The sequence below is a fragment of the Tachysurus fulvidraco genome, chromosome 2 (genome assembly GCF_022655615.1).
Source record: "Tachysurus fulvidraco isolate hzauxx_2018 chromosome 2, HZAU_PFXX_2.0, whole genome shotgun sequence".
Taxonomy (NCBI): Eukaryota; Metazoa; Chordata; class Actinopteri; order Siluriformes; family Bagridae; genus Tachysurus; species Tachysurus fulvidraco.
The window spans coordinates 43,020,118-43,041,424 of NC_062519.1; the positions used below are offsets into that span (position 1 = coordinate 43,020,118).

The 21,307-nt window shown below is 42.7% G+C and overlaps 2 protein-coding genes across 6 annotated transcripts in view; both read left to right on the top strand.

Annotated features, from left to right (window-relative positions):
* Window positions 1-1,604: 1,604 nt before the first annotated feature.
* On the top strand, window positions 1,605-7,683 carry rerglb (RERG/RAS-like b). The gene is made up of 5 exons (XM_027167977.2): window positions 1,605-2,849; window positions 3,661-3,717; window positions 4,003-4,076; window positions 4,240-4,388; window positions 6,008-7,683. Exons 1-5 carry the CDS (start codon window positions 2,798-2,800, stop codon window positions 6,282-6,284), a joined length of 609 nt encoding a protein of 202 aa, XP_027023778.2. The 5' UTR covers window positions 1,605-2,797; the 3' UTR covers window positions 6,285-7,683.
* Window positions 7,684-8,746: 1,063 nt separating this feature from the next.
* stk33 (serine/threonine kinase 33) overlaps window positions 8,747-21,307 on the top strand; it is an 18,397-nt gene continuing 5,836 nt past the window's right edge. The window contains exons 1-5 of one of the 5 annotated variants that reach the window (XM_047802670.1): window positions 8,747-8,875; window positions 16,709-16,800; window positions 18,981-19,091; window positions 19,169-19,273; window positions 19,624-19,762. In XM_047802670.1, the coding sequence (XP_047658626.1) occupies window positions 16,717-16,800; window positions 18,981-19,091; window positions 19,169-19,273; window positions 19,624-19,762 (439 nt within the window). In that variant the 5' untranslated portion in view covers window positions 8,747-8,875; window positions 16,709-16,716. Of the gene's footprint in view, window positions 9,100-13,910; window positions 13,932-16,681; window positions 16,801-18,977; window positions 19,092-19,168; window positions 19,274-19,623; window positions 19,763-21,307 lie in introns of those variants that run through there. The other 4 variants (XM_047802658.1, XM_047802656.1, XM_047802662.1 and 1 more) reach the window with 4 other exon arrangements.

Here is a 21,307-nt window from a genome sequence, read left to right on the forward strand (position 1 = left end):
TTTTAATGCTGTTTAAACTGAAGGTTTGGTGTTTAATTCTTTTCTCAAAACACAATTTCTGCTTCAACTTTTCCAACACTTTCCTGAGGAGACTTAAGTCAGATTAGGTTTAGTAAAGATTATATGCCTGAAAACTGTGGGATCGAACCTGGGCCTCTAGAAGGGTGCTGTTGATGGCTGTGATGTCATATCTCCAGTGCCAGGATTTGAATCTTTCTTCTCTTCTCTGACCTCGTCTTTACCCCCTCATATGTCTGTAAGCTGATCTGTAATGACTATTTTTGAAAGGAGGTAACAGTCTTTTCACCTCTCTGGCTCTTTGGTGTGTTTTTATAAGTGCTGAATGATGTTCAGAGGGCATTAAATCATACAGCTGAATGAGCTCAGAGGTCTGTGTGGTGCAGTTAAACCCAGAGGGTCATTAAAGTCGTCTCAGTCTTCTGGCTTCGTGAGCTGCTCTGTTTTACTGCTCTGCTTTTGTTTTTTTTAAAGGATCAGTTCAGTTCAACTCTATGCAAAAAACGCTCCATTCTTTTTGTCTGCTTTTGCTGATCAGTGGTTCATCACACATTATATAGTACATTAAAGTACAGTGTATAATATAATATAATATAATATAATATATATTATGGCACGACATAGTAGAGTGTGTTATAACCAGTGTTGTGCTAGTTACTAAGGAATAGTAACTAGTTACAGTTACTAGTTACTTCATTCAAGAAGTAACTCGATTACTTTGTTGATTATTTACACCAAAAGTTAACGCGTTACAGTTAAAGGTAACTTTTTAGTTACTTTATTAAAGAAGGTTCTTTAATGTTCCCATTAATGCCCTTTTATGCCTTACGGTCTATACAAACACAACACTGTCCCTCACTAACAGTCCGGTTAAAATCTAGTCACTGTTGTTCAGCTAGAGGGACTTGAGTCACTTCGAGTGTGTCCACTGACACCGGGTTAGATTCTAGCTTGGTCGAGGCCTGTAGTTTCTACCTCCAGATTGGTGTTTATGGCTGTAGATGGAGCTTCGAACCAGAAACACACAGCTTACATTTGACTAAAAGGTTTTTGTCTTTATGCTAAACTAAAGTGTAATAATGAGCACATTTCCACTTAGAGAAACTCGTCTTGCTCTCGCCTCGACTCGCCGTTACTGCTGCACATACATGAATAAACAGAAACACACCCACGCAGAAACACGCCCACGCAGAAACACGCCCACACAGAAACACGCCCACACAGAAACACGCCCACACAGACAGACTCCCACACAGAAACACGCCCACACAGAAACACGCCCACACAGAAACACACCCACACAGAAACACGCCAACACAGAAACACGCCCACACAGACACACGCCCACACAGAAACACGCCCACACAGAAACACGCCCACACAGAAACACGCCCACACAGAAACACGCCCACACAGAAACACGCCCACACAGAAACACGCCCACACAGAAACACGCCCACACAGAAACACGCCCACACAGAAACACGCCCACACAGAAACACACCCACACAGAAACACGCCCACACAGACACACAGAAACACGCCCACAGAGAAACACGCCCACACACAAACACGCCCACACAGACACACTCCCACACAGAAACACGCCCACACAGACACACGCCCACAGTGTGGCGTCTTGGTGTTTACAGGTTGACATCCACCAATCCTACACTGTGTCACTGCTGTAAACAGGTCAGTCTGTAGGTTACACTTCAGTCTAAATGTATACATTTATAAAAGTAACAGACAAACGCACCGTATGGTAACGCTAACGGTGTTACTTTATTTAATGTGTTAGAGTATTAGTTACTGTCAAAAGTAACACGTTACTGCACAACACTGCTTACTGTATAATACAACACATGACAATACAGTAAAGTTTCCCACAGTATTAATACAGTAACTGACTCAAGTTATTACAGGTAAATTATTATTCTACAATAAATAAAGACAAATCCTTTGAAGATTTTGCGAGTCCTCATCCAGCATGAACCGTGTCAGAACATGAGCAGGTCACCAGGAGGAACATATAAGGGCTCCAGAGCAGCTTAGTGATGTGAGCTACTGAACTGTCAGTATTGTACTGGATCATCTGGATCTGAGTGTGTGTGTGTTGTGTGTGTGTGTGTGTGTGTGTGTGTGTGTGTGTGTGTGTGTGTGTGTGTGTGTGTGTGTGTGTGTGTGAACAAGAAGAAATGAAGGTAAACCAGCCTGATGGTGAAAACACACCTCACAGACCTTTTGTGTCCAAAATAACCCAATTAACTGGAATGTCATGACAACCAAACACACTGGAATGACTGTAAACTCATTTTAAGATGAAGGAGAAGAAAAGGTTTATAGTTTATGAGTTGTGGCTCTTTGTGACTGTCAGTTCACTGTTAAAAACATCTCCTACATCTCATGCAGAAGAAATCCCATCTGTTTCAGCCTGACCTCCTGATGTTACACTGTGTGGGAGGAGAAAGTGGAGATCAGAGTGGAAGAAAAGCAGGGAGAAACTCAGAGAAGGAGAGAGAGAACAGAGAGAAGGAGAGAGAGAGAACAGAGAGAAGGAGAGAGAGAGAACAGAGAGAAGGAGAGAGAGAAGCAGAGAGAAGGAGAGAGAGAACAGAGAGAAGGAGAGAGAAACAGAGAGAAGGAGAGAGAGAAGCAGAGAGAAGGAGAGAGAGAAGCAGAGAGAAGGAGAGAGAGAACAGAGAGAAGGAGAGAGAAACAGAGTTCATTTCTCCTCAGCTGAAGAACAACACGTCGAGTCTCAGGCAGTCGTGCAGTCATGAACGAGGTGAAGCTGGTTCTGCTGGGCAGTGAGGGAGCGGGGAAGTCAGGTCTGTGTTTCAGCTCTTTACACACACACACACACACACACACACACACACACACACACACACACACACACACACACACACACACACACACACCAATTTGAAGTCAGCAGGAAACCTGCAGCATCTCACCACAGAGTGTGTTCACACACGTTCACACACTCGCTGTCTCATTAACACTTTAATGTCCACGTCAAACCTCACAGCTACCTATTAATAAAACAAAACAAATTGAGACTTTTACGCATTTTACTTTTTATTTCAATTAGTTTACTTTTATTTATTAGTTTTATATTTATTGTATATGTTGTATTTTATTTTATGTTGCTGTTGCAAAAAAAAAGCTGTTGGAAAAAAGTTTAGATTTTTTTTTTTTAAGTTTTTTAAAGTTTAGACCTTTCATTTATTTAATTTTTATTGATTTATTTATTTACAGTTTTTATGTATCATTAAACAAAGTACATAATGTGTGTTACACAACAGACACACAAAATCTTTCTTTCTTTCTTTCTTTCTTTCTTTCTTTCTTTCTTTCTTTCTTTCTTTCTTTCTTGCGTGTCTGCTGTAAGATGGTGTGAGAGAGAAAGCAGCTCATTGTGTAACTGTGTCTTATAATAAAAGCAGTAAATGAGGCAGTTTATAATATTCACTACAGAGCAGACTGGAACGTGTTCAAAACATAAAGCTGCTGTTTCTGAGCCAGAACTTCATCAGAACTGGCCAAGTGTTTGATGTAGAACTCTTTTATTCTGAGGGTTTTATTACTTAACATCACTGTGTGAACTAATGGTCTCTGTCCTGTCTTTGACTTCAGCGGTTTTGGTGAGATTCCTGACCAAGCGCTTCATTGGAGAATACGCCTCGAATACAAGTAAGCTCAGTGCGGTCCAGTAAACACACACACACACACACACACACAAACACACACACGCACAAACACACACACACACACACACACACACACACACCAGCCGACAGTAAACTTTATCTTCATCCGTTTTTAACGTATTTGATTTACACGTTTTCATCATTTCAAGTCTTTCATATTTTTCTGTTGTTTATTCTAATTATTTTCTGATGACATAAAACTCGTCACATTTCATTTCATTCATTTTCTGGCGCAGGTCTGTGTTTAATAACTCACTGTTTATGGCAGGTTCGTTGTACCAGAAAAGGCTCTCCATCGATGGCAGACAGTTAAACCTGGAGATCTTTGATCCGTGCTCACAGGTGCTTGTTACAGGTTCAATTCTCCACTGCACTTTTCTTCTGCATCTGGAACCTCGCTCAGTTCTTCTCTCCTGGTTATTTCTCTGCTTGGTTCTCTGAATAAACTGATCTTCATTAATTCAGTTTCAGATTTTCAGAGATCTCCTCTTTCTCTTCCTTGCAGAACATGGAGAACATATGTATCCTGGAGGAGCCGGTGGACTGGGCAGATGGCTTCGTGGTGGTGTACACAATCAACGACCGTGTGTCTTTCCTCTATGCTGAAAACATCCTACATCAAATCAGAGCGAGGCGCCAAGAGGCGTGTAAAGGGTGAGAGAGGGTCAGAGCTGTGAGCTGGAGACACAAGCGCTCAAACGGAGCTGTAATGACTTCACGAGGAACAGATTAAACAGCACGTTACTGCAGTCACGCTGTACCACGAAGGACGCAGAGACATTTTAGACTTATTTTAATTTCTGTAGTGAATCACAACATGAGCATCAGACTCTGAACCAGTACGGTCTTATTAAAGGGTTGTAAACGTCAGGGACGTGAGGAGGGGGTGTGAGGGGGACGTGAGGGGGGAGGTGGGGAGAACATGAGGTGGGGATATTAGGAGGTGCGTGAGGAGGGACGTGAGGGGGATGCGAGGGGGAACGTGAGGAGGGACGTGAGGAGGAGGGTGAGGAGGGATGCGAGGGGTGATGTGAGGGGATATGTGAGGAGGGACTTGAGGGGGACATGAGGAGAAAGGTGAGGAGGGACGTGAAGGGGGACATGAGGGGGGGATGTTAGGAGGGAGGTGTGGGGGAGGTTAGGAGGTAGGTGAGGAGGGACATGAGGAGGGAGGTGACGGGGGAGGTGACGGGAGAGGTGAGGATGTACATGAGGATGTACATGAGGATGTACATGAGTAGGGATGTGAGGGGGGAGGTGAGGGGGGATGTTAGAAGGGACGTGATGGGGGAGGTGAGGAGGGACGTGAAGGGGGATGTTAGGAGGTAGGTGAGGAGGGACGTGAGGAGGTAGGGGAGGAGGGACGTGAGGAGGGACGTGAGGAGGGAGGTGAGGTGGGACATGAGGGAAGAGGTGAGGGGGGATGTTAGAAGGGACGTTAGGGGGAGGTGAGGGGGAGGTGAGGGGGAGGTGAGGAGGGACAGAAGGATCCTATTAGAGAACTCAAACAAGTTCTTGTGCCCTACAATAACATTAATATAAATGTTTTAAACACATTTACATACAGAATATTTTTACTTTAATGAAAACAACTGACATTTATCTGATTTATACATCTGACAGTCGAGGGTTAAAGGCTGTGTGCAGACTTCACCTCTCACCTTTCACCCCTCACCTCAGCGAATCCTCACACTCTCTTTATCAGTTCATCACTCTGTAACTCAGGGGTCCGGACCCGAGGCCAGTGGGTCACAAACCTACAGACATAATTTATCAGAAGTAAAATCATCTCATGTGCTGAAACTGAACCAAAAGGTCTGAAGAAACATTTTATTTGTAGCCTGTTGTTCCAATAGGGGGCGACATAGAGCAATAAGCTGTGGACCAAATGAGCTGATGATGAAACCTCGTTTAGGACTCATTCAATGGGTTCAGTATATAGCTCTAAACTACCACACACACACACACACACACGCGCGCGCACATGCACACGCACACACACACACACACACACACACACACACACACACACACACACACACACACACACACACACACACACACACACCTTGAGAGGAACCAGACTCAAAGGGGAACCTCATCCTCATCTGGGTGACACTGGGGTGTGATTATAAACTGTTATAAACACCACAGAGTGTGATTATGAATAAATATAGCTTAAGCTGTTGTTCTCTGGTAGAGAAGATGTTCAGTGTGGTTCCTCTCTCTGTGTTTAAACTCGGATCTTATGGCTTTCTGTCTGATCTAAACAGAGACGTGGACGTTCCCATCTGCCTGGTGGGGAATAAGCAGGACCTGTGTCACAGCCGGCAGGTGAGCGAGGAAGAGGGACGTTCTCTCGCCCTGGAGCACAGGTGCATTTTTCAGGAAGTGTCTGCTGCTGAGAACTACCTGGACATTGCTAACCTCTTCACCAGACTCATACGACACGTCATGCAGCACAGATCTGAGCGCCGGCGCTACAGCGGCTCCAAATCCATGACCAAGCTCATCAACAACATGTTTGGGAAGAGGAGGAAGTCCGTCTGAAGCTCTTCACCACAACAAAAGAACCTTCTAAGTCTTCGCCGTCTGGAATGTTCTCTAGAACCTGATGCTTGTAATGGGATCTCACCTGAGGAGTGGAACCAGAGAGCTACCGCAATTCCTCTGCTCCTCAAAATTTAGAGCTTTAAATCTTTCTGAAGTTTGTTCCTTTAGGTTCAGGGTTTTATGCAGATTCATACAAGAGACAGAGTAAAAATACTGAGTAGATCCCTTAAGGATGTGAAGATCCTTTAATTACCCAACAAAACCCAGGAGAACCACTTTTCTTCCTAAGAGTAGAAACCAAGTCCCAAGAGGTTTAATATCAAACTCCTGACAGCTTCTACATCAAACACACTCGTTCAGAAATAAGGTTTTTCACAGGTTCTTTAAGATCACACTGGATCCTTCAGATCCAGACAGAGAATCGTTCAGATTGTTCAGAGTTCACGTTGAGGAATAAACACAAGTTTAAACTGAAGGTAAAAATGAAACTGAAGCAAAACATTAATTCATAAATTATTTTCACTTTATATCCACTGAACATAAGGAATGTTTCTTCGGCTTTACTTCAACTACAGCCTGAGGATTTACAGAAATATTGACATCACCTGAGAGAACGTCATCCGACTGGAGGACAGAAGAATTAAACAAACAAACACAAGACTTTATTCTGTCACATCTACATCACAGAACAGTGACATTCTTTCTTCACATATCCCAACTTTATAGGTTGTGGTCAGAGCACAGAGTCAGACATGATACAGCACCACTGGAGCAGAAAGGGTTAAGGGCCTCCATCAAGGGCCCAACAGTAGCAGCTCATCAGTGCTGGGGCTCGAACCCTGATCACCAACACAGAGTCTTAACCACCGGACCCACCACAGATAAACACACACCGGCCGCTGAATCCGGGAGTTTGGAGTTTTACACAGATCCTTTTTAATAGTTTTATAATCCTGTAAACTTTTCTGTGTTCAGAATTAATTGCAATTTCATTTAGAAAGCTTCTAAAATAAACTGAACTCTGTGTTTGTAAAGTTTAATAAAATCGTTTGTATGATAAAAATAATTAAATAACTGATCTGTAATCTGCAGTGATTGTTGGTGATTAATATTTAACCCTTGAACCCTATTCTGGTCTTTATCTCTCACCCAGGTTAATGTTTCCACCTGAAGTTATTCTGTGTCAGTGCTGAAGCAGCTGGTTATATAATGCACTACAATGTGCAATGTTTTATATTCCAGGTTCATCAATACAGTTTCATACAGTAATTACACTCACTCGGTTTCTACCGCTTATCCGAACTTCTCGGGTCACGGGGAGCCTGTGCCTATCTCAGGCATCGAGGCAGGATACACCCTGGACAGCGTGCCAACCCATCACAGGGCGCACACACACACGCACACACACTCTCATTCACACACTATGGACAATTTTCCAGAGATACCAATCAACCTACCATGCATGTCTTTGGACCGGGGGAGGAAACCGGAGTACCCGGAGGAAACCCCCGAGGCACGGGGAGAACATGCAAACTCCACACACACGAGGCGGAGGTGGGAATCGAACCCCGACCCTGGAGGTGTGAGTTGAACGTGCTACCCACTAAGCCACCGTGCTAATTACATATTATATATAATATTATAATACACACACACACACACACACACATGTGTGTGTCATATATATATATATATATATATATATATATATATATATATATATATATATATATATATATATATATATATATATACAACCCTTTATGTGATGTTCTAACAACAAACAACAACATCTACTATATTGAATGAGTTTGGACAACAACTGCTTAAGATTTGTCACTTTCTGCTGTTACATAAAATAATTCCGAATGATAATTAAAGTTTATGTCTGAGTCCCTATCAATGTGTCAAACAACCATCTTGATTAAACTTTCACCTGCTCTGTTTTTTATCTTCTATATTAATCTCTTTTAAGGAAACTCGTTAGTGTTTCCAGGATTTAATAAAACGGTGTTTTTGAACTTTTTTTTGTGTTGTTTCTGAAGCTCAGAGTTACTGTATTTAGGTCACACGCTGTAATGCAGTTTATTGCCACCAGATGGAGCCAAATACCATTGAACGCTTCATATCAACTAACAGTAAAAAGAACATATTCTAAACTATATATTATACAGATCGTTTACAAAGTTTAATGTTTACAAATCAGTTCTAGGTGACATGCATTTACATTCCCAGGGAATCAATGTGCAGAGAATATAAATGTATTCTGTTAACATTCAGTGCACACTTTGAGTAGGTATACAACAGTCTAGAAAAAGGTTAATAAACAGAAAAGGTTGATAAACAGAAAAGGTTGATAAACAGAAAAGGTTAATAAACAGCTGAAACATTAAGAGTAAAAACAGGACAGAATAAAACTGAATTAAGACGGACGTCATGCGTCCAGTTTTGTGCTTTGCGTTTTTTTGCCCTGTCCTTTAGCTTGCCGTAGTTTTACACTTTCGGCGTCGAGGGGATTAAAACTTAGTGAGCGTGTCTCAGAGAGCTTGGAGACAGACAGAGACATCAGCAGAGACTCCGAGCTGAAGGTAAATTAATGATGGATAACAACAGAAACACAGTTTGAGGGATTTTTCAGATCTGAGACGCGGAAGTGGAGACATGCGGTTGTCATGGTAACGCACGCACGCGCGGCCCTGGAGCGTCTCGTGCTGGATGTTTTTATTTATCGTTATTATTATTATTAGTTATTAATTTCCCACAAAACCTCAAACTAACAACTGACTCTGTCTCCTGGCGGATTAAAAGGAAGGTAACTTTCTTATTCTTTTGTTTTTCAACTATTTTTAATCAATTTCAAACTTTAAGATTTTTCCGTCGTTGATTAAAGACAATGTTGTGAATGTTGGACAAATAAATTTAGTGAAGCTCGAAGCTCATTTTTATTATTATCATCATCTTTACATTATTATTACTGTAAGAATCTGAGACTTTGTAGTCGTCTTATGACGTCACAACAGGGTCCAATTTGCATATTCATATATTCGTGTGTGATATTTTGCATATTCAAATGAAGAAGGAAAATACTTTCTAAAGACACCGAGAATAGAACAGAATAAAGTTTGATCCGAATCTAAAACAGCAGATTATCATTTATTTCTAATAAAGATGTCTTTGTTCACTGATTAAATATTAAATCAAGACAAAAATAGATTAGTAGTGAAGGCTGGAGGAGGAAAGTGATGGAATGATTAGCTTTTATTACTGTGAAAAAAGTTTCAAACAAATGTAAAACAACAACAACGTAGAAGTGAAAAGACTCTAAAGTCCTCATTGTACATCACTCTGGATACGAAGCCAAAAGTCCTAAATGTAAATGTACATCTTTTAGAATACTGAATTATAATCGATGGTAAATTGCTGTGAGGAACAAATCACTTCGTCATGTGGATTATTTACCTGTAACAGCTCACCTGAGTAATAATAATAATAATAATAATAATAATAATAATAATAATAATAATAATAATAATAATTCTGCTCATTATTTTGAAGGGAGCTGTTAATTCTGTATCCCACTGCACTGTACTAATATCAATGCAGTATTAAATACTTATAAAAGTGAAAGTGACGTGACATACGGCGACCCAAACTCAGAATTTGTTCTCTGCATTTAACCCATCCAAAGTGCACACACACCCCGTGAACACACACACACACACAGCAGTGAACACACACACGGAGCAGTGGGCAGCCATTTAATGCTGCGTCGCCCGGGGAGCAGTTGGCACCTCAGTCGTGGCTGGCCCAAGACTCGAACCCACAACCTTAGTATTAGGAGTCAAACTCTCTCACCATTAGGCCACGACTTCCCCTTCGCTCATTAAAGTGAGTGAGTGTGAGCGATGTGGGGCAGAAACATGGAGGCGAACCGTGGAGCCGAGTGGACTGTCAGTGAAACTCAGTGAGCTGTGAGACTCTTAGTTTCTCTACAGCTTCGATGCCAGATCATTCGATTCAAGCAGGTCACAGAATGAAATGTTTTTTAAAGCAGGCTGCTGTTTATCAGCCTCCACATAGCGTCCTGCTCCTGGATTCACTTTATATTCTGACCTAAAGTCTGGATCCTGAGATACTTTAAAGATGAAATAGACATAAAGACAATATAAAGACAAGCGAATAAACAGGCTGGAAAATATTTCAAACTGTGCTTCAGTAATGTTTCAGTCTCACTTGAGAAAAACTTACCCTCTACTCCTTATCTGTTCGTTCTGACGTTCAATATACTCGTTATGAATCTGACACATCATCCTATGCTGTGTGATTGACAGCTGTGACATCCAGTCCGAGTCTAGTGACACTGAACGGAACTCTGGGTCTCTTTTTACTGAATTTACAAACGATACACACAGGATATCACATCTTAAACACTTTCCTTCTTATACAACATGGTTTTACTCTGTTTATTATTAGCATTTGATGATATTGGAGCCTTCTGTCATACGATGGGTTACTATAGGAACAATAAAGTATTCACTAGTGAACATAAATCTTTAAAGTAGTATCATTTACTGTAGGTAAATGAAACCCCACATTTTAGACAAACGGGGCGCTAGTGAGCCACTTAAGAGACACACCTTTGTCTGACCTTTTTGTCCACACTTAACAGCCACAAATGTGATGTATGTGTCAAATTTCAAGTTAATCTAAACACGCCAAAAGCCTTAAATATGCCTGAAATAAAAGTAAACTTTGACACGATGCCATGGCAACGGTGTTTGAGATATCAAAAATCCCTTCACAATTTCGCATCTTTAATATCTCTGCGTCATGGTGGCCAAGTCTGGTCTCAGTCGCATGAACCCCCTAGGAGGAGCATTTAAAAGTTTACCACATGCAGCTGTCAAAAAATCCACCTTTGTGACTGACACACTTCCTGGGGCCTGTTGGTGGCGCTATACCCGGGACTCCCAATGAGCACATCGATGCGATCGGAATCCTTGGCCGAACATACACACCACGTGTCATCACAATAAGACATTTTTTGCTTTAGATATTAGACATTTCCTGTTTCTCTGAGTTGGTGTCAATCGCATGAATTCCCTAGGAGGAGTATTTAAAAGTTCACTGCATGCACTTATAAAACAATCCAAAATGGCCGACTTCCTGTTGGGCGGAGCTCATAGTTTAGAGCGCGAAAGTTGTTCGGGTCGATGAGATCTATATGCGTACCGACTCTCGTACATGTGCGTACATAATTGCCCGTTCTGTGCACAAGTGTTTACAAATGTTTGTTTTTGCATTACAGGGGGCGCTACAGAGCCCCCCTGCCACGCCCGTATTCCAGCCTTTGCCTGAGCCTAGTGTCGCACGACTCTGACGTGTGTGCCAAATTTCAAGAGTTTTTGAGCATGTTAAGCGACCCCAATTGGCCAATGTGTGCAAATAAATAAATAAATAAATAAATAAATAAATAAATAAATAAATAAATAATAATAATAATAATAATAATAAACCCGAGCAAAAACAAGAGGGCTCTGCACCAGTTGGTGCTCGGGCCCTAATAATAATAATAATAATAATAATAATAATAATAATAATAATAATAATAATAATAATAATAATTGCATGCTTTGTGTTCTTGATCTTATAGTTTTCAGAAACATAATTTCTAACACAAGGTACCAAAGAGTTAAACTGACCCTCAGCATTAAAGGTGCAGTAAGTGAGTTTAGTCATTTTCCATTTCAGGTCTTTAAAGTTTTGCTGAATTGACTGCAGAGTTTCTTTTTCCTCCATGGTTTACATTTCTTGCAGCTAACTGACTGTTCCACCGAAACACCAGTGAAAGGTGACTGTAGCTGGAACATTAGAGAAGCTCTGACATACTGGATTCACTCTCAGCTGATGTTTATGAGGAAATGTGTTCAGTGTTCGTGGTTTTTTAATGATTCAGGAGTTTTGTCAGGAAGGTGAAGGCTCTAGTGAAGGTGAGATGTTGGTGAACTCTGTGTTTCACAGTGTGTTGAGTCTCCTGTTTTTTGTAAGAAATCTGAGAGATGTTTGGTTCTGATCTCCGTATTTTGTAAAACATTATGGGATTAAAAGCACACACTGGATTTTCTCCTCAGTGTTTTCACACATCTCTACACACACAGCAGTAAATACAGCACCGTATGCAGTAGTGAATAGGGCACGGTTTTGGACTCAGCATGTGTTCAGGGACGGCGGTTGTAATCTCCAGAGTGTATGAAATGTCACCCAAAAAACAGAGCTGGTGACATTTCAGACCAAACCGGTGGCGTGTTGTGAATCAGGAACAGCACAATGAGGGTAAAAAGCAGACATTACCCCACAATCCTGAGAGCAGAGTACTGTAGACAAGAAGACCTTCAACCTGTTGGGGAGAAGTGAAGTGTGTAAAGGTTGTGAGAACAGGTTTGGTTTAAAGGACCAGGAGTTTCAGGTGAGATGTTAAAATCAATAAAGACCTGTTTATCATCTGCACTGAAAAAACACTCTGACATTGTAATAGAACAGAAGCCTTTATTATCACCACATGTACATTACAGCACAGTGGAATTGTTTTCTTTACATACCCCAACCTCCTCAGAGTGAAGGGGCAGCTATGATACAGCACCCCTGGAGCAGGGAGGGTTGAGGGCCTTGCTCAAGGGCCCAGCAGTGGCAGCTTGGCTGTGCTGGGGCTTGAACCCCGATCCTCAAATCAACAACCCAGACTCTTAACCAGTTGTGCCACCTTTGCCCCAGGTTTTTCGCATATCCCAGGCTATGAGTCTGGAGTCAGAGCGCAGGGTCAGCCATCGTGCGGTGCCCCTGGAGCAGGTGAGGTTAAGGGCCTTTGCTCAAGGACCCAATGTAGATGTCTCGGCAGCTTGTGGCCATGAACCCCGACCTTCTGATTAGGAACCCAGCGCCTGACCATCACGTCCTTACACAACGTACAATGTAGAGTAATGTACACTTCATTACCACCGTAAAGTTTATCATTCATCCTCAAAGTCAGCTGTCAATAAATAATTAAGCTGTAGATGAAGCTAATGAAATATTTAGGAAGAAAAAATTATACGTCTGTTTCTTCGCTAAACATTAATAGCTTTTTCCGTCTTTCAGACCGGATTATTTCCCCAGAAACAGGACCTTTGGAATGGATCAGTAGACTTTACTGTACTGACACTCTGCACTAGTGTATGTTACCCAGAGTAACTATGTTGGAGAAGAGGCTGTTTGGGGCTTTTAGGGCAGTTACTGAGTTCTCCTCCCTTCAGGTTCAGAGTGATGAAGCAGAAACGATGCACACTTCCATCTGTCAATAATCAGTAAATCAACTGTAATGGAGTTCTGACAGTTATGGAACATCACTGATGTTCATCCTGCTGTAATTACACAGAGCTCACAGTGATCAGGAGCCGAGGAGACGCTGAGAGACTCATTTACTAATGACTGCATGCTGTGTGTGTGTGTGTGTGTGTGTGTGTGTGTGTGTGTGTGTGTGTGTGTGTGTGTGTTATATTGGTGGGGTTCTTCATTAGACCTGAAATGTAGGTGTGTGTCTGTGTGTAGGTGTAACGTTCAGGAGGAGATGGTAAACAACACGGCCATCCTGCAGACTGCAGCTTCCTGGTCAGTGTGGATGATTTAAATCTGTGTCTCTGGAGTTCTCCTGGATTTAGATTAGACACATTAATTCTCTCTAACAGCTCTGACCGTAGATAAGATTTATATTAATACTTTCACTTATGGTTTCTATAGCAACAGCTCATTCACACTGTCGTGTACAGAACACACTCCGGTTAATATTTTATCAGACGTTTGTGTATGATGTGTGTCTGCAGTGTGATGTGTGTATGTGTGTGTTTGTGTGTGTGTATCATGTGCTGAAGGAGTCTGCAGTGTGGTGTGTTTGTGTGTGTGTGATGTGTGTCTGTGTTTGTGTGTGTGTATCATGTGCTGAAGGAGTCTGCAGTGTGGTGTGTTTGTGTGTGTGTGATGTGTGTCTGTGTTTGTGTGTGTGTGATGTGTGTGTGTTTGTGTGTGTGATGTGTGTTTGTGTGTATGTGATGTGTGTCTGTGTTTGTGTGTGTGTGATGTGTGATGTGTGTCTGTGTTTGTGTGTGTATGATGTAATGAAGGAGTCTCCAGTGTGTGTGTGTGTGTGTGTGATGATTGTGTGTGTGTGTGTGTGTGTGTGTGTGTGTGTGTGATGATTGTGTGTGTGTGTGTGTGTGTGTGTGTTTGTGTGTGTGTGTGTGTGTGTGTGATATGCTGAAGGAGTCTCCAGTGTGTGTGTGTGTGTGTGTGTGTGTATGATGTGGGTGTGTATGATGTGTGTGTGCGATGTGTGTGTGTTTGTGTGTGTGTATGATGTGCTGAAGGAGTCTCCAGTGTGATGTGTGTGTGTATGATGTGTGTATGTTTGTGCCTCTGTGTGTCTCTGTTTGTTTGTGTGTGTGTCTCTGTGTGTGTGTGTCTCTGTGTGTTTGTGTCTCTGTGTGTTTGTGTGTGTGTCTCTGTGGGTTTGTGTGTGTGTGTGTGTGTGTGTGTGTGTCTCTGTGTGTGTGTGTCTCTGTGTGTTTGTGTGTGTCTCTGTGGGTTTGTGTGTGTGTGTGTGTGTGTCTCTGTGTGTTTTTGTGTGTGAGTGTGTGTGTGTATGATGTGCTAAAGGAGTCTCCAGTGTGATGTGTGTGTGTGTGTGTGTGTGTGTGTGTGTGTGTGTGTGTGTGTGATGTGGTGAAGGAGTCTCCAGCGTGATGTGTGTGAAGTTTGTGTCTGTGTGTCTGTGTGTGTCTGTGTGTGTGTGTGTGTGTTTTTGTTTGTGTGTGTGTGTGTCTCTGTGTGTTTTTGTTTGTGTGTGTGTGTGTATGATGTGCTAAAGGAGTCTCCAGCATGATGTGTGAGAAGTGTGTGTGTGTGTGTGTGTGTGTGTGTGTGTGTGTGTGATGTGGTGAAGGAGTCTCCAGTGTGATGTGTGTGAAGTTTGTGTGATGTTTGTGTGTGTGTGTGTGTGTGTGTGTGTGTGTGTGTGTGTGTGTGTGTGTGTGTGTCTGTGTGTGTGTATGAGGTAATGAAGGAGTCTCCAGTGTGAGCTCTGTGTCTCAGTCAGAGGTGAAGCTGGACCTTGAAGTTCTCCACATCTTCAGGACAGAGGAGTTTACACTTCTTTATGTGTCTCACTAACATGTGGAACAAAGCGCTTGTTATTTCCCAACACTTGGGGACGTGACGTGACGTCAGAGGAACTGAACCAGTGGAACCTGTGACTCTTCCTGCAGTGCTGTAGAGAACCGTCACATTCTGAATAGCAGCTTCATTACAAATCTTTCGTTAGCTACAAAAGTCTTTACACTTTACTGTACACACCATGTCCTTAGTCCACACTGTAACACACACTTCTGCCTCGTCTCCTTTTATTCCTGTCCCTTGTCGTGTGTCCGAGTCTCTCTCCGTCGCATGAAAGTCTACGCCTTTCTGTCGTCTGTCTTTCGCTCGCTGAGACAGACAAACCTGATGGATGTCCCTGCCCTGACCTCCATATCTCGCGTCCTGTCCTGTGTCCTGAACTTTGTGATCGTCGCATCAGACGTCGCTCTCAGACCAGCCGTGATTGAGCCGATTGGGCTTTTCAGGGTCTGTCACACGGCTGTGACGAGCGGATATTCGGCACTAATGCGAGAGACGCCGCTGTTACGAGAGGAGCATCAGCAGAGACGGAGGAGGTTAAAGACTCTGCTTCCTCGTTAATAATTAATTGCTGCCCGTTCGGTGGATCCACTTGGGCGCCTCCCAGTCATCACGCCGTAATTGCTTTACATTTAATTTGGCTCTGGAGAGCGTTTTTCAACTCCACTTAATTGTGCTTAACTGTTCATGTGGAGACGTGAGATGAAGCGCTTTGTGTGAACATTTCTGTGCCTTTGAGTTCTTTTGAAAGGACAAAAGAAAAAGATTCTTACATTTTTTTTTCCCTCCTTTTATGTCACATGTCGCTCTGTGGGTCACGTGACCGCACAAAAGATCGGATTAGCGAGGAATGTTTTAAAGGTGTACGTCACCGCCCACTTTATTACACACGACCGTGTAGTATCTCACTCACCCCTCCTCCTCCTCCTCCTCCTCCTCCTCCTCCTCTGTAGAATAATATCCTTCTCTCTTAATATTTCATCAAATTATATTACTCTGCTATTCCAAGAATCTCTCATTTATAATGTTATTATACATTTAGTGAATTCCCATCAAGCCTAATTTGTTTAGCATCTTGACATTTGCAAAAAGGGAGTTCATAAATCAGACGACATAATAGTTATTATTTTTTAATTAAAAAGAAACGAAGAAGTGAAAAAGATCTCAGTTCTGTCTGGAACATTAATGTGCAGGTCACTAAAAACTCCTTTGTGGAGCAGGTGAGAAGATGATGGCCGTGCAGTGGGGCCGTGTGAACAGTGCAGAGAAGAAGGTGCCACACACTCGTCTGAAGGATGAAGCTGATATTCAGGTAACACACACTGATGCATTTACACTGATCACACACAACAACACACACAACAACACACACAACAACACACACTGATGCATTTACACTGATCACACACAACAACACACACAACAACACACACAACAACACACACAACAACACACACTGATGCATTTACACTGATCACACACAACAACACACACAACAACACACACACCACAACACACACAACAACACACACTGATGCATTTACACTGATCACACACAACAACACACACAACAACACACACAACAACACACACTGATGCATTTACACTGATCACACACAACAACACACACACCACAACACACACATAACATACATGCCACAACACACACCACACCACAACACACACACAACAACAACAACAACACACACAACAACACACACATAACAACAACAACACACACAACAACAAACACAACACACACAACAACAACAACAACAAACACACAACAACAACAACACACACAACAACACACACAACAACACACATAACAACAACAACAACACACACACAACAACAACAACACACACAACAACACACACAACAACACACACAACAACACACATAACAACAACAACAACACACACACAACAACAACAACACACACAAAAAAAAACAAAAACAAAAACAAAACAACACACAAACACACAAACAAAAACACAAAAACAAACAAACACACAACACACACAAAACAAAAAACACACACACAAAAACAACACACAACACACACACACAACACAAAACACACACACACAACCACACAACACAAAACACACACACAACAAACACAAAACACACAAAACACACAACAACACACACAACAACACACACACAACAACACACACGCCACAACACACAACACACACACCACAACACACACAAGACAACGCACACCACAACACACACACACCACAACACACGCCACAACACACAACACACACACACACCACAACACACACACCACAACACACACACCACAACACACACACCACAACACACACACAACAACACACACACAACAACACACACCACAACAACACACACCACAACAACACACACCACAACACACACACACAACAACACACACACAACAACACACACCACAACACACACACACCACAACACACACACACCACAACACACACACAACAACACACACAAAAACACACACATCCCACAACACGCGCCACAACACACACGCCACAACACACACACACAACAACACACACCACCATACACACCACCATACACCCCACCACACCACCATACACCCCACCACACCACATGACCTCACTGAGACTGGAGCAGCAGCAAAATTCCTGAAAGCTCAGATCTTTTCAGTAGTAGAAGATTCCGTGGCTCTGTCTGGATTTGCGCCACACTGAACCCCATGAAGCTCGTACAGGACACTAATGAAAGCGTCGAACACTTAATCGCGTCATAATGGAGTGAGAATGTGGTGTTAGTGTGCTACAATACAACAATGACCTGGCTTTGAAGTGCAGTGTGTCACAGTGTGGAGTAAACAGGGCGTATTGACGATCGCTTCAGAACAAACCACAGCCTGCTTCGTGTCCTAAGCCCTTGTCTGCTCTCACTTAATCTCATCTGCCCCGTCTGCAATTGCCTGCCCTCTTCTGCACCCTCTTGCCATCGTCTGCCCTCATCTGCTCTCGTCACAGCTCCCCCTTAAGCCTGGAGGCAGTTCGCACCTCTCTGCGTTTCTGATTGGCCTTGTTCTCTCTGGAGACCTCCGTGTGCCGTCGTTGCCAAATCCGCAGCAGTCTGTGCTCAGCCTTGCATGCGTCAAGATAATGATCAAGTTAATTAGACCCGAGATTGAATGAACTGCGGCAGCAACTTAATCATTTGTAACTTGATTAGAAATACTATATTCTCTCGAACTCTAGAGACTGGCAAACTTGAAAATTAAGTTCCACTTTAAGGATTCAGGTCTTGACTTAATAGAGCATGAGGAAGGCTGAAAAACAACCCCCCACTCCATCCTCCTCCTCCTCCTGCCCCGTTTACCCTCATCGCCCTCATCGTGTCCCCATTAAGGCAGCGGCGATGGTTGTTTACTGTCGGAGATGTAGAAAGGAAAATGTGTACCGGTCGACCTAACGTTGCCCTTTTCATTTGGATCCACAGCAGATCTACTCCTTTGGGAGGAAACTGGGTCAAGGAAGCTTCGGGGTCGTCTGTGAAGCCACTCACATGGACACGCAGAAGAAGTGGGCGATTAAGAAGGTGAACAAAGAGAAGGTAAGCGAGCGGTCTTAGTGTGCTGGCGGACGGCGTATGTTCCGTGTCTCCTCTGACGCCATGTGTGTCTGACGCAGGCTGGGAGTTCAGGTGTGAAGCTGTTGGAGCGAGAGGTGAACATCCTGAAGCAGGTGAACCACAAACACATCATCCACCTGGAGGAGGTGTTCGAGACGCATGAGGTGAGCTTTGAGAAGAACGTGTCATGTGGAAGACAGAAGGACATAGCTTGGTTTGTTAGAGGTTTTATAGAGGCCCAGAGTGTGTGTCTGTGTGTCTGTGTGTCTGTGTGTGTGTGTCTGTGTGTGTGTCTGTGTGTATGTGTATATGTGTGTGTGTGTGTGTATGTGTGTGTGTGTATGTGTGTGTATGTGTGTGTGTGTATGTGTGTGTGTGTGTGTGTGTCTGTGTGTGTGTCTGTGTGTGTGTCTGTGTGTGTGTCTGTGTGTGTGTCTGTGTGTGTGTCTGTGTGTGTGTATGTGTGTGTGTCTGTGTGTGTGTCTGTGTGTGTGTGTGTGTGTCTGTGTTGCAGAGAATGTACCTGGTTGTAGATCTGTGTGAAGGTGGAGAGCTGAAGAAACTCTTACAGAAAAACAAGCGTTTCAGCGAGGATGAGACCAGACACATCATCAGGAGTTTAGCTGAGGCCATGGTGTATCTTCACAAACTGGGTAAACACACACACACACACACACACACACACACACACACACACACACACACACACATACAAATTCAAATTCTTTTTTGTTTAGCACTTTTAACATTTCCCGTTGTCTCAAAGCAGCTTTACAGAAGTATGGAAACAGATGAGAGAGAAAATAAATAAATAAATAAATAAATAAATAAATAAACAATGAGATTAAAAATAAAAATAAGTAAATTATATACATTTAAAGTTTAAAATTTATTTAAAAATATTGATTTAAAATTTATGATCTATATATCTGTCCCTGTCCCTAATGAGCAAGCCGGCGGCGACGGCGGCAAGGAAAACCTCCCTGAGATGATAAGAGGAACCTTGAGAGGAACCAGACTCAGAAGTGAACCTCATCCCCATCTGGGTGACACTCTACAGTAAATAGTGTCAATGTAAATAATGTCCTTTCTACAACAGTTTATAACAGTGCAGCCGAGAGCTCCTGAGGAACTAATGGGTCAGAGCAAACAGCACAACACACACCACTACCAGAGTGACAGAGCAAGGGAGCAAATGCCATGACCACCGATGTCGGCGTTATTCCTGATGGCTCCATAAACACAGTTAACTCAGACTTCTATCACAGATCCATATGAGCCTCTCAGATTGGTGATTCTGTCCAAACTTCCTCGGTTCCTCTCATTAAACGGCTGGTCAGACGACTGTAAATGAGCTCCATGAGCTGCTTTGAACACCAGCGATTATGTGGAGCGAGGGAGCGAGCGAGTGTGTGGGAGGTCTGCAGCCCGTATTAAACTTCACATTCTCATATGTGTAATCTCATTAGGGTTTAATGGTTTCAGTGCTGTGTCCCTCAGAGAGAGACGTCATGTACAGAGATTGTTCTCCACATCTGGGCAAATTGGTCACATCATAAACTGGACCTCCGTCGCTTTGTTCTCATTGACATCTGATCATCGCTGTGCTGATTGCAGCCGCATTAAGTCTCTCCGTCATTACCGAGCTCTGGGCTTCATCTAATTATCAGATAATACACCAACTGCCAGACTAAATATCAGCCCCTTTTAATTGATTCTGAAGACGGGCTGCAATTTTCTCTCTTCTGCTGAAATCTCCAGTTAAAGGTAATTTAGGACGTTGCTTGGCAAGAAGACACCATTACACCAGACTAATGAGTCATTAACCATGAGCAGGAGAGGAATACTGATTAATAGGTGTGTTTCCAACAGACTCTGAGTGCTGCTGTGTCTTTACATCCAGACCAGCTCATAACCACCAAAATATAAGACGTCTCGTGTTCCACACGCAGGAACACACACAGGCTCACGAGTTTATTGGTGTTATCTTTACACCACTGAGCTGCTCTGATTGGGCAGAAGATTAATTGTCCTGATGGTTAATTCTCTAGAACAGCAGCAGCTCCTACCTTAGATCAGCTTCACATAACAGCTCTTTAATCATTAATGTACTTATAATAATAATAATAATAATAATAATAATAATAATAATAATAATAATAATAGAAATAATAATAATAATAATAATAATAATAATA

What these genes read in the sequence shown, in the direction of transcription:
- rerglb (XM_027167977.2), top strand. Translation starts at nt 2,798, where the DNA reads ATGAACGAGGTGAAGCTGGTTCTGCTGGGCAGTGAGGGAGCGGGGAAG. An exon ending in TGAGGGAGCGGGGAAGTCAG is followed by an intron (nt 2,850 to 3,660) that starts GTCTGTGTTTCA and finishes CTTTGACTTCAG; the next exon opens with CGGTTTTGGTGAGATTCCTG. An exon ending in TCTTTGATCCGTGCTCACAG is followed by an intron (nt 4,077 to 4,239) that starts GTGCTTGTTACA and finishes TCTTCCTTGCAG; the next exon opens with AACATGGAGAACATATGTAT.